At 37.6% G+C, this 13230-nt stretch overlaps 1 protein-coding gene across 2 annotated transcripts; it reads right to left on the bottom strand.

Moving 5' to 3' along the window:
- Positions 1 to 1240: 1240 nt before the first annotated feature.
- On the bottom strand, positions 1241 to 4581 carry LOC142551346 (polygalacturonase At1g48100). 2 transcript variants are annotated; one of them, XM_075660536.1, is made up of 6 exons: positions 3515 to 4581; positions 3268 to 3435; positions 3066 to 3110; positions 2776 to 2983; positions 2590 to 2671; positions 1241 to 1930 (listed from the first exon to the last, which is right to left on the bottom strand). In XM_075660536.1, exons 1-6 carry the CDS (start codon positions 3950 to 3952, stop codon positions 1429 to 1431), a joined length of 1443 nt encoding a protein of 480 aa, XP_075516651.1. In that variant the 5' UTR covers positions 3953 to 4581; the 3' UTR covers positions 1241 to 1428. The 2 variants fall into 2 exon arrangements, with proteins under 2 accessions (XP_075516651.1, XP_075516652.1); XM_075660537.1 differs by having other exon boundaries at positions 1246 to 1930; positions 3542 to 4576.
- Positions 4582 to 13230: the final 8649 nt, after the last annotated feature.

The raw sequence follows: 13230 nt of genomic DNA, 5'->3' as shown, positions 1-13230 counted from the left end.
AAATATTAAAGTCAAAAGTTGAAACAAAATTAAAAGCTTGGTTCCATTCGCGCTTTGGAATTTGCTATAAGAAAACTGCATTATTGGGTGGATCACATGTGTGTGATACAATTTAGATACAAAAGTCGAATCAAAATTGTGCCCAACTAAACCAAACAAACTCGAACCAAAACGAAAAAGGCAAACCCAATTGCCAGGTTCTTTTTTTTTTTCCCCCTTAAATTGTGTTAGTTTGTCCTTCAAGTATGTAGTTTACCTCGATATGACAATATGTTAACTTCTTTTATACAAAGTCGGGTTGGTCGATGTTACCATATAATATGAGTGGTGTCACAACTTTTTAACAAAAGATAGTAATGATATCAAAATTATTTTCACATGAACTCATACAGTGCATAACATAAAAAAATGTGATCTCATATTATCATATGATAGCATGAGTGTAACAGATTACACAATAGAGTTTTTATTTATTTATGTATTTTTTTAATTACTATGCAACTCGTAACCACTATCTTTCGATATGTATCGAGTAAACACATGAGTTAATGCAATAGTCTGCAAGTTAAGTTAGTCGGATAAATCGTCATATGTGATAAACTCACCTGAGAAAGCGTTGGTTGAAGATCGAAGCCCGTCATTAGATTTCCATCTTTTTTCTTGTGGTGTTTTGAAACTACTTGTTGAGGAGCCATGTTCTTGTGTTGGATGCCGCATTTGGTGCACTTGTCTTTTCTTGAGCCTTTGCTTCTTACTGTTACTTGGTTTCTTTGAATGAAAGATCCAATTTCGTTGCACTTCACAATTTGAAAGAATGAAGCAATTAAAGATGTTTCTTTTGTATGATTTAATGCAGAAATACGACGCCGAGTTTGTCATTGACATGGTTAGGCAACAATTCTAAAGACATATACACGAGACAGATCCAGAGAAAATCAGAAGTTGAAGGATGATGCGGCGAGGGGATTGATCAATCACATGCCGTATGAATCTGAAAACTTGGTTGGTCAGAAATTTAGCAAACGCTCCAGTTGAATCATCCTTGTGGAGATCGCAGTTTTGATTGTGATCAAATAATGTCATGGAACAAGTACAAAAAGAATTGCATTTTTATGTTCTTCTTCTTTTGTGGGATCAACTGATTGTAGATTTTTATTCCTCCAAAAATATTTTCTGTACCGGCTCATAGTTTTTTCGTATCGTAAGTATGTCAAGTAATCCTTGTACAACTCCACTCATTAACACACTAATGACCTGAAAGATACAATCATATGAATAATCACCATATGTTCCCATCACGCTATGTGGGAAACAAGTCCCAAAGGGATGAAACCTTAGCAACCGGTCAAATACGAGAGGTTGCTCTTGGACGACTATACTATACTCTTCTAGTTAAATTGTAAATATATCGGAATTCTAATTCTTTTTTTAGCAGCCAACCAAGGAACTCTCTTCTAGAGATTGAGGCACCCCTTCTTGTAAACAATCAATCGGAGGTATAGTGAGTGTCTCCTGTAGGCCATATGCGTTCCAGCAGAAGGGATCGTCAACTAGTACACCTTCATAGGGTAGAAGCTCAACTTCTGACATTGTGATGTTAGTGCAGGCTATGGTGTCGCTACATGCGAAGTGTATAGGAGGGCTTCTCACATCATAGGTACCCTTTATGTTTCTATACGTGACATCGGTCAGGTAAACGGCGGAGGTCTGGTTTCGACAGGCCTTTGTGAGGCAGTAATATTGATCAATTATCACACAGTTTCTCACGTTGTCCATCTGTATGTTCTCGAAAGATATGCCAGTCACTGACCCCGTTCCTCCTTGCCATGTCTTGATCCTGAGTCCATTGTCCGAGTCTTTCATGAATACATTTCTTACTGATATGTTAGAAACACATGCGTGTGAGTTTTGTACCCCAAGACTGCCAATGCTGCATTTAAGAAAAAAGAAAACAAGTTTGGATGAGTCGAGGCGGCACCATGAATTGTATCTTTAATGGATCTCTAGATTTCCTTCGGCAAATCTGTCACTTCTCACATTCTATTCGATGCATGGAGGCGAATCCAAGAATCAGGCAGTGGTGGTTGAGATGAGAGGAGGAGACTGACTCAATGATAGGAAAATTCCATGTTATCTTCAGAGTAATACTCCAGATATACATCTAAAAATGAATATTTCTCCTCACACGTGAGGTGGGGTTTACTGAAAAATGTGGATCGTACGTGTATTGATAAATATATATTCTTAGACATCTCATTTACTCTCAAACCTCCCATTTTTAAAAATTATACTCAACTCATTTTATTTATTTTGTCATCTGAGTTGAAGCGAGTTTCAGAAAATATGTTGCCAGATGCACTCCATGTGTCGGAGACGCAATAATTTAGGATGTATGACCGAATAAATCGAGTGGATGATTGCCCTCATCGCCTCCACCACTTGGTCTCCATTGCCCGTTTTCGTGGAAACTAGTTTGCATTTGTGTGTTAATGGTCACAACTCACGAAAATATTCCCATGATGTGGTACAGTAATAAAGTTCAATATTGTTCTTCCGAAAATGGGTGGTGAAAGAAGCGCTACCACATACCTTATCCCGTGACTCGGCCCACAAGTGACGGCTTCTATATCCACATCTGAACAACCTGGACCTATTGAAATGCAATCATCCCCTGTTTCATCATTCATTTTATAACTCAGTGGATTAATTCATATCAGTAATTCTTTGGCTGAATTTTGCGTCGATTTATATGTGTGTGTATGTGTGTGTGATTACCATTGCCTATGACAGAGTTGTATATGCCAACCGATTTGGTGTTCTCAATGTGTATTCCATCTGTGTTTGGGCTTAACTTAGGGGAAGAGATCGACATCTTCTCAACTAGGACACCTTGACATCCGTCAAATTTCATGTGAAACTGTGGGCTGTTTTGGATCCGCAAACCGGTCACCACCAAGTTCGAGCTCATGAAAAACCGAATCAACTGTAAATATATGCAAATGGAATCGATTTCATTAGTTGCTAATCACCACCCGACAAGTTTGAACTTGGAGATTATCACTCACCGCTGGGCTGTAACATGGTCCGGGCAATGTTTTTCCATTAGGACCCTAAAAAGGACACATATTTTGCGGCAATTACTGTCATTTTCTATTCCAAATTTTATGAATATCGTTCTAAATTACAAAGATAAACAACGTATAGAGAGAGATACAACTTAATTTCTGTATATGTATGCATAATGTGTATGAATCAGATTTTAGTTACCTTGTGAGGTTTGCATGGGAGATCCCACCACTTCTGGCCATTTCCTTCAATGGTCCCAGCTCCAGTGAAAGTGAAGCCGTCAAGATTGTAAAACACCAGCCACTGCTTAGTGCTGTCGGATTCTGGCCAGGAATCTGGTCCATCAGGCGGCATTAGCAATCCATCCACCTTCACAGGTACGGTAATTAGTAACATTCCCTTGTAATTACTTCGCATAGTTTTACACTTTTTTGATTCAAAATTCCACACCATTACGAAACAAATCTGATATTACCTGAAAAACGAGCCCCGGCTCGCAGGGTCCAGAAAAAATGGTTGAAGTAATAAGAAACACCTGATCTGAAGGGACCAGAACCACTCCATTTTCCACTCGGCATGCCTCCTTCCATGCAGCCTTGAAGGCATCAGTGTCATCAGTATCTCCGTCTCCAACTGCACCATAATCAAACACATTGAAAATGCAGCTCGTGCTAGAGAAGTTCCCGGGTTGGGGAAGAGGCGAGTCGGCTGGAACAGTGGGAGATTGGTCCGGGGAATCGGCTGCGGTAAGTTCAGCTGAAATTTCACTCTTTTTCTTCTTGTTCATGTGATTATGATGTCTCCCTCCATCCACATTGGCTACATTTTGGATCAAGAATTGTACATTCAAGATCCATAACACGAATAAGCAGTGTATGATTTCCATTGTGCACACAAGGCAAATGAACCAAGAAAATTGTGACAGATGGCAGGATTATCTTGTACCCTTTCCTGAGACTGAGAGTGACTTCTTGTTGGAATTTATGCAACTTATTTTTTTTGCTCTCTCTCAAGAAGAAGAATTAATTAAGAAGATGAAAGCTCGAAGAAAGTGGTTGTATTGTGTTGTGTACATTAGCAACTGGCAAGAAACATATGGAAGCAGAGGCTGAGATTTATACTGAACAAGTTTCACACAAGGGTGAATGATTTCATGCTAGAGATGGACACGCGTCTAGTTGAGGTTGATTCATGCATCAGTTTCTGCAAAATCCCATTTTTAATTCAAGGGGAAATATTGGATCTCTTTGTTCTGTTGTGGGATTTGTGATTAGTTCTTTTTCCGCAGCATAAATACAAACTCATGTGAAAATGACTCAAACTGAGTTCACTACTTTTGGAAAGACAGTGCCTGTGAGTGAGGTAAGGGCTTTTGTTTTCTTGAAAACTATGCTATTTACCCAAAGAACAACCGCTTCACAGCTTAATTATTAGGCCAGTGTTTACATAAATTGTGATCGCATCCAGATTTATCTGGAAAGAAAACCAAGGGGAAGTCCGTCATTTCCCAGCACCAAGCATGTAAGTTTTAGGCCTCTAACTCAGATTTCATCCACATTCCTTATAGTTGCATTTAATTCGGAAGATTTGGATGTGATACGAGGATTGAGAATTGGATTTCAATTCAATCAAAATGAGTAAATTTAAAATGACGGTGAATGAATTTGAAATCATAATAACTTTCGTGATCCTAAAAAGTGCAATTGGTTTATTGCAAAAACTGATGTGAAACGGTCTTACGGATCGTATTTTGTGAGACGGATCTCTTACTTATTTAGGTCATCCATGAAAAAGTATTACTCTTTATGCTAAAAGTATTACTTTTTATTGTGAATATCGGTAGGGTTAACCCGTCTCACATATAAAAATTCGTGAGACTGTCTCACAAGATACCTACTCTTAGTTTAAATAATATATTTTACATTTTTTGATTCAAAATTATCGATCCAAACAATAGTTTATTTATTTTCTATAATATTAGACTGCTGTCAGCACAAGGGAGCCGGCAAAATCGAAACAAGAAAATTTTAGTAGGGACAATATAAGTATTCAGAAGCTATCATGGCAAAAAATTAAGTTAATTTCATTCAAAATAATATTTAATAGCATTGAACAAAAGTAACACTTCATTAATGATCAGAATTTCGATTCTACTTATCAACATTTTTTGTCCGAGTTTGTCGCACATAGTTTGTTTAATATGGTTTAACTAGATAACGTGGTTTGTAAACTTCTGCGTTAGACGGAGAGTTTATCCAGTGTGCATCGAAGGATGGAACGATGAGTTTCATCGTTATAAAAAAACGATTGAACAAAAATATAAAACAAAATTCTAATTCTAATTGTGTAAAAGTATTCCACAAAGAAACAAATAGATGGAAACTTTCAGTAATAATAAACTCCATGCAATTATTAGCAGACGATTAAATACTAGTACGTATAATTAAGCCAGAAGTATGTTGACATGGAGACATGGCCGAAAGTTGAGACAAATTGGATCGGTGGCCATGACTTTTAACTACATACACATGAAAGTAATTGGTTATTACAATCAAATTCAATTTATTAATATTTATAGCTCTAATGTGATAATGTCTCACGAATCTTTATCTGTGAGACGGACCAACCATATCGATATTCACAATAAAAAATAATACTCTTAGCATATAAGTAATATTTTTTCATGGATGACCCAAATAAGATATCTGTCTCACAAAATACTGACCTATGTGTATATATATGTGTAAGAATATACACATAACTATATATGTATGTACATATATAACTAAAAATTAGAATAAATAAGAATAATAATAAATGATATTGTCCCTTCATGTGATAGGGACACATGTAACAAGGGTCATGTTTTCTCGTGACTCTTTATTGTTGGGTAGCAGCTCGATCGATTGATGGATTTTAGGCCACGAAAATACATGTGTAAGGGAATCATGCATGAATATCGAGTAGCCAAACCAAAAGGCGTGAAAGGGAAATTTAAATCCATTCACGGGTGGAAAGGTACATATTTATACAAACATATATATATATATTGTTTAGGTCAGATTAGGTTTTGGTTTTAGTTGCGAATTGGAATTGGAATAGAAATTGGAATAGAAACCGTCTCTATAATAGAAATCAATAACAATTTATAGATTTCGGTAAAACGATAAAGATGAAATCAATCAATTATGATTTGGAGTTTTGAGTGAACGATTAAAATAGCACTATGACGCGAATGTCATAGGAGCATGAAAACATTGGGTTTATAAATGAGTTGAGGTAGTTCTAATCAGGTCAAAGAAAGTGGGGGAAAATTTGCATTAAGGAAGAGGTTGAAGAAATCGACTATTTGTCATGCTCCAAGACCAGACTGAGGCACGACATTAACTCATATATTGGGTTCTAGAAATTTCAAGGATTTGGAAGAATTGAACCACTCAGTGACATCTTAACAAATGAACAAGTATATCTCGATGGAGAATAAATTTTGAAAATTATGAGACAAAAACTCGGAGAAATACAAGTAACCACTCGTGTGGTAACTTGGAAATGAGCAAACAACCAAGGAAGCACCTCTTCATTTTGAACAAATTATAAGAAAATGGATTGTGCACAAATATAAACTTAAAAAGTGAGTGGGGAAACAGGGGACACTTCATTTTTCAGAACCCAAAAAATATTGAAAGAACCTTTCTAGAGTTTCAACAAGATAGTGGGGCTAGACTTGGTCCTTACAAGCCCACCTCCCCCGGTGTCCGAACTCAGTATTCTCATAGAAATAAGTTTTCACCCGGAAAATTACATTTGTGGATTTATTTTTTATGTTTTTTACGATTTTGGTGTTTTATATTTTTAAATTTCAATTTAAATTATTATCTTTGTTTTTGTAAGTGAAAATTCTAGTCTTTTTCTTACGGAATGCCAATGCGGCATTATTGCGGTGCTGGCATGTATAGTGTGTCACATCAGTATTCCTGATAAAAAAAATAACTAAAATTACCAAAAATCAAATGATATATAAGTAAAACAAATATTGATTATATAGATGACCAATATCACAATGAATCAAATATACATTACAAAAAATGTAATTTTTACATAATTTTTTTTGTAAAGAAAGAAATTTACGCAAAGAATTAGCCTAAGTTTACTTGCAATAGCGTTGCTGTGTGATCTTAAACTTTATACACATTTATATATGTTTTATAACAAATATAAAACAAATATAAAACATGAAAACCGATATTGGCTTAGAAGCTTTGAAGTATCTTCCATTTTTAACTTCACATGGCATAATTTATCAATCAAAATGCAACCTTATTGATCCCGATAGTGATCCTCGGGTGAGGTTGGTTAAGGTCAGAGAGCTTAGCTAGCCAAGAGACTGACCCAAAATGTGTCGAGAAAGGTCATTGGAGCTCAAAGCTCGCCCCGTGGGAGCAGGAGATCGACCAGTGAGCTTGAATGGGCGTTCCAAGTCAAACGAGATCTTACTAATTAGTGTTAGAGTAGATGCTCTGCAAGCCAACTGTTGGCTAGGGATTTTATTGACTCGGTTGTAATTAACAATCTTTATTTTAATATAATTCATCATTTCATGGTTTGTTATTTCTTTATCTGTATACCCATGTTATCAAACATAGATAAAGACCTTGATTATACTTTAATACAAATGAATCGTAATTCGATGTTGAAACTCGTTTGTAAACACTGTATGATCTAAATTCGTTCCTAGTCGATTCAGCCGCCTAAAACATGGATAAAGATCGCTTGAGCTCGAGACTAGCATCTGTGATGTTGTGTACTGCGTTTCTTAGTAAGGGCATAGAGATGTCCAAACATGCAGATGGGTAGTCATATGATGATTATACCGAACAACCCTCCCTCGGACTTTCCAAGTGGTTATCATTCATCGAGAGGATAAGTCCGTGGTTATGATTGTACACCATTAGTCCTTACGACCCGGGACAACACTGAGGCTCTATATGCTAGGGATGTGCTTTGACTCATTTACCGGCTCCATGAGAGTCATCAGGTGGCGAGGTTGGGTACAGTTGCGACACATATAGGAGCCAGTGCATTGTAGTTGGGGATTCACCGCTCACCTACGGGTGTGGATATCCTATGTGATCTAATGAAATAATAGTGCATGGAATCTCTGGCCAGAGTATGAGATGTACGTTAGAGAAGGAGTTCTCAAATAGTACACGCGATGCCACTATTATAGTTATCACATAGTTATCGAATTAATATGCAACCCTCGATGAACCAATGGTTGCAGATTTGATCGGGATATATGAGATGAAGGGACCGTACTGTAAGTTAATCATAATCGACTGGTTCTTGCAGGCACTATCAGTGATACCTAGGGGATCATGGGGCGATGCTACTAGACGCTCTTACCATGATCCGATGGGTGCAATCAGAAATGAGTTCTGACATTCTTGATCAAGGTGTTGATGAAAAGAATGGGGCTAACTAGGGTAAGCCCGAATAAAGGATTATGTCCTGATTCACAAAGAGTTGTGAACCCACGGCTAGCTGTATCCATGAACTATTGAGGGTCACACAAGTACTGGATTGTTTGTTCCCGTTGAGAGAATAAATTCAAGAAGTTGAATTTATATTATATAGTAAATTCAAGGAGTTGAATTTATGATAATTAAATTTTGAGAGAATAAATTCAAGGAGTTGTATTTATAAAATTTGAGAATTTAATTTATTAAACTCAAATGTTGGGTTTAGTAAATATTAAATTTTGGAGGTGATGAAAATTCAAGTAGTTGAATTTATAATTTAAAAATTAAATTCAAATGTTGAATTTATAGTGTATTTAATTTATTAAGCTCAAAAGTTGAGTTGATTAATTAATTAAATATGGTGGATAATATGTTTAATGGGCTTGTAGGAGTACAAGTCCAACATATTAAATAATTAAAGTTATTAATGGGCCTTGATTAATGGATTAAACTAGTATGACTAGCCCAATTAATTAATCAACCCAATTAATGTTAATTAAAGGCCCAATTATTATACTATGATAATTAGGTCATGGGTTAATATAAATAAGAGTAGAGTAGAGAAACCCTAGCCACCACCTCAAAGTGATTTTCGAAAATCACACCACCTCCTCTCTCAAATATTTCGGCCTCCTTGAAAAATTTTAGGGTTTGAGCCGTCTCTCGATATTTAATCTCCATCGTAAATCTCTTCCAATATTTCTAGTGCAATTTGGAAGAGGAACATACAATTCAGTCGTGGACTTGATAGGAGGATCAAACAAGGAATCCCTTGAAGAAAGTTCGTAGGGAATCAACAAGAGCTAATCCGTTTATACCGGATTAGTTGGAGTCCAGTGATTTATTCACTAAAGGTATAATTTTCTAACATCCTATGTATGTTTATGTTTAAACCATACGAGCGCCCAAAGCAAAACATATTTTGATTGTCAAAATAAAATAAAATTTTTATAACTTCCGCTGCGTTTGGGCGTGTAGAAAACCGAGATCCAACAATTAGAGCGGCAACATGCCAATTTGGGAGTTAGCTTTGATATAAATTTACCTTCTTTGATAGAAATATGATCCTTTTGAATATAAATTATTAAGACGTACGCGAGAATAACTTTTCGACTGTCTATATCATCCACATAAAATGAGTCATTTTTTAAAGAGACTATCCAAGGCCCCGAGGTCTGCTGCCCGCCTGTGCACAGTGATCGGAGACCTCTTGAATTAGAGGGGCTCGGTTCCAGATCTATGGTGTTGACACCCAAACTTTGTTGAAATTGGTGTCATTTCTTTCCTATAAATACCAAATTTTGTTATTTTATATTTTATTATTTTCTTTCTCAATATATATTTGATTGGAGTTTGACTTCAGAATCGAGGTATACGTCAGAGCACACCTCCGACTCATATCTAATGTTTTTATCTATGATTTCAGACAGTGCTACAGTTGTCCACACTCACAAGTTGTATGACCGTGTCATCAGCCATAACCTATTTTAATCATCGACAATCGAAAAGTGCAAATCTATATTCAGTGAGTATCAATGGGTTTCAACAAAATAGATTGCTCGTCCATATTTTCTACTCGTCATGATAATTTTCTAACATAGTGATCCTAAATCATTAAATGAATACACCTAAGATTTAATTAAATTTTAGCTTTTATTGCTATTTATAATATATGAAGGGGAATGCCTACCTGGTAGCTGAAATGTAACCATTTTTTTTAATATTTGTCACACAATTTGGATTATTTTGATGAGAAGTTTTGTACACTTAACATTGTATCTTTGAAACTATTTGATTATGTTACATTGTCTTATATATTTCGTATATTTTTAACTTAATCGTATGTGTAGTTGATTGGTTATATGTTAGTTTCTTATTGTATCTTGAAGCATTAATTTTTCGCATATAAAATATATGATTTGTACTTATTTTAAAGCACTCACACCCAAAATCATGGCTTCTGTCACGCCCCAAGCCTGGGTCCGCGCCTGCGTGACTGCACAATGAGCTCCTATAGCAACTACTTCGTATTCGTCCTCACTTTACGAAAATGATTAACCCAAATAGCTATAGAAGTCCATTGTACCCCATTATAAGCTCATTTTAAATCTTTAATTTTTAAGATGTGGGACAAGAGTATCACAATCATCCCTCCTTCAGAACGCGTCGTCCTCGTCGCGGCCTGACCACTCGATCCACCAGCATCGAGAATCTAGAGGTGGCTCCTACAGGTTCAAGAGGTGGCTCCCGTCATGTAGCACTTTGCCCCGCAGGTTCAAGAGGTGGCTCCCATGCACATAGCACTTTGCCCCGCATAGCACTTATTTCCCGGTGTTCCGTGCCGGTGACCGGCTCTGATACCATTCTGTCACGCCCCGAGCCCAGTCCCGCGCATGCATGACTGCACAATGAGCCCCTATAGCAACTACCTCGTATTCGTCCTCGCTTTACGAAAATGATTAACCCAAGTTGCTATAGAAGTCCATTGTATCTCATTATAAGCTTATTTTAAATCTTTAATTTTTAAGATGTGAGACAATGGTACATGTGAGGCCCGGAGCCGAAGAGGGCGAGGGGTGATCGCCGGTGCCATGAGGTTACACGGACAATGAGCGGCTCCTGGCAGGCTTCTAGGTGGAGGGAGCATGAATAAACCGATCCCACACCGGAATGAGAGGAATTCCGAGACTGTTCAATGTAATGGACTATACAGTTGAAAAGGGCTTAAAAGATTTGATTGGCATCTTCTTTTCGGTAGCTCATCACATAAGAACTCCAAAGTTAAGCGTGCTTGACTTGGGGAAATTTTGGGATGAGTGACATCCTGGGAAATTTCTCAGGGTGCGTGTGAGTAAGGACATAAGCACGCTGGAAAGACCCGTATTGATACAGTAAGGACAATCGTCGAATCTGAGGCATTACAGTTGGTATCAGAGCCGACATCTCTTAGTACGGTGTGGCTCGGGGACGAACCAAGCGGAAGCTGATGGGCATGAGAGGCCCGGGGTCGAAGAGGGCGGGGGGTGATCGCCGGTGCCATGAGGTTGCACGGACAATGAGCGGGCTCCTGACAGGCTTCTAGGTGGAGGGAACATGAATGAACCGATCCCACACCGGAATGAGAGGGATTCCGAGACTGTTCAATGTAATGGACTGTACAGTTGAAGAGGGCTTAAAAGATTTTGATTGGTACTACTCATATCACGAATGTGCATCTTTTTTTGGTAGCTCATCACATAAGAACTCCAAAGTTAAGCGTGCTTGACTTGGGACAATTTTGGGATGGGTGACTTCCTGGGAAGTTTCCCAGGGTGCGTGTGGACATAAGCACGCTGGAAAGATCCGTCTTGATACAGTGATGACACTCGTCGAATCTGGGGCGTTACAGCTTCGACGTACTATTATTTGAAGACTATATCTCTTATATTTAGAGAAATAAGCCGATTCTGACAACTAGCTAACACATACAATGTGTGTGATATGTAACAAAAATTGTAGGATCGAGCGCTTGCCACTTTACCAAAAACTATAACTAGTAGTAATTGTCCAACTCAAATCTTTTAAACCGCACAGCAGCTCAAGCACCACGGTTCGATCGCTCTATCAAGCAAGGACAATTATTGCACCCAACAATCTCCCTCCCAATAATTGCACTTCTTGCAATCAATGGGAATCGAACCCATGACCTTGGCTCGGATACCAATTGTAGGTTCGAGCGCATGCCACTTTACCAAAAGCTATAGCTAGTAGTAATGGTGCAACTCAATTCTTTTAACTGCACAGCAGCTCAAGCACCACGGTTCGATCGCTCTACCAAGCAAGGACAACTATTGCAATTGTAGGACCGAGAGCTTGCCGCTTTACCAAAAGCTATAGCTAGTAGTAATGGTGCAACTCAAATATTTTAAACCGCACAGCAGCTCAAGCACCACGGTTCGATCGTTCTATCAAGCAAAGACAATTATTTCAACCAACAAAAATGGAGAAGGAAACATGGTTTTTTTTTAAAAATAAAATAAAATAAAATGAAAGATATTAAAATGAAACGAAAAAAGATATGATGGATAGAGAAATGTGGAATATCGAATTAGGCATTTAAAGGATATAGTTGAGAAACTATAGAAAAAAAACTTATCAAAATATCAAAATTTATTGTAACAACCATGGGTGGTAGGTTGACTCAATATAAGCCACAACCTATACTCATGCATCACTATTGATCATGGACTATAGGTTAGTCCACCATGAGCCGTAATCCATGTCTATATACCGTCATTCGTATAATATATAACCTTCGGAAAGTGTTTTTATCACCTTTATCAAAACTCGAACACTGGACTTTCAGGCTTAAATACCGAGATTCCTATATTGTTGTTACCAATTGAGCTATTTCCAACGCTCTAAGTGTAAGGCCCGAGAATTTGATTATCATAATTTGAAATGATTTGTGGATAAATTGATATGATTATAGACGGAACGGATCAGACTGGGAAAGACAGAAGAAAACATGAAATATGTGCGAGGATAGAAAACCTCGCGCATAAGGAGCCGCGCATATGCGCGACAGTGGCAGAAGACCTCGCGCATATGCGCGAGAAGTGTGCGCGCATATGCGCGGGCTATGCAGAAGCTAAATGCCATGTCC

The sequence above is a fragment of the Primulina tabacum genome, chromosome 7, assembly GCF_025594145.1.
Source record: "Primulina tabacum isolate GXHZ01 chromosome 7, ASM2559414v2, whole genome shotgun sequence".
Lineage (NCBI taxonomy): Eukaryota > Viridiplantae > Streptophyta > Magnoliopsida > Lamiales > Gesneriaceae > Primulina > Primulina tabacum.
This window is presented reverse-complemented; position numbering and strand designations above follow the sequence as displayed.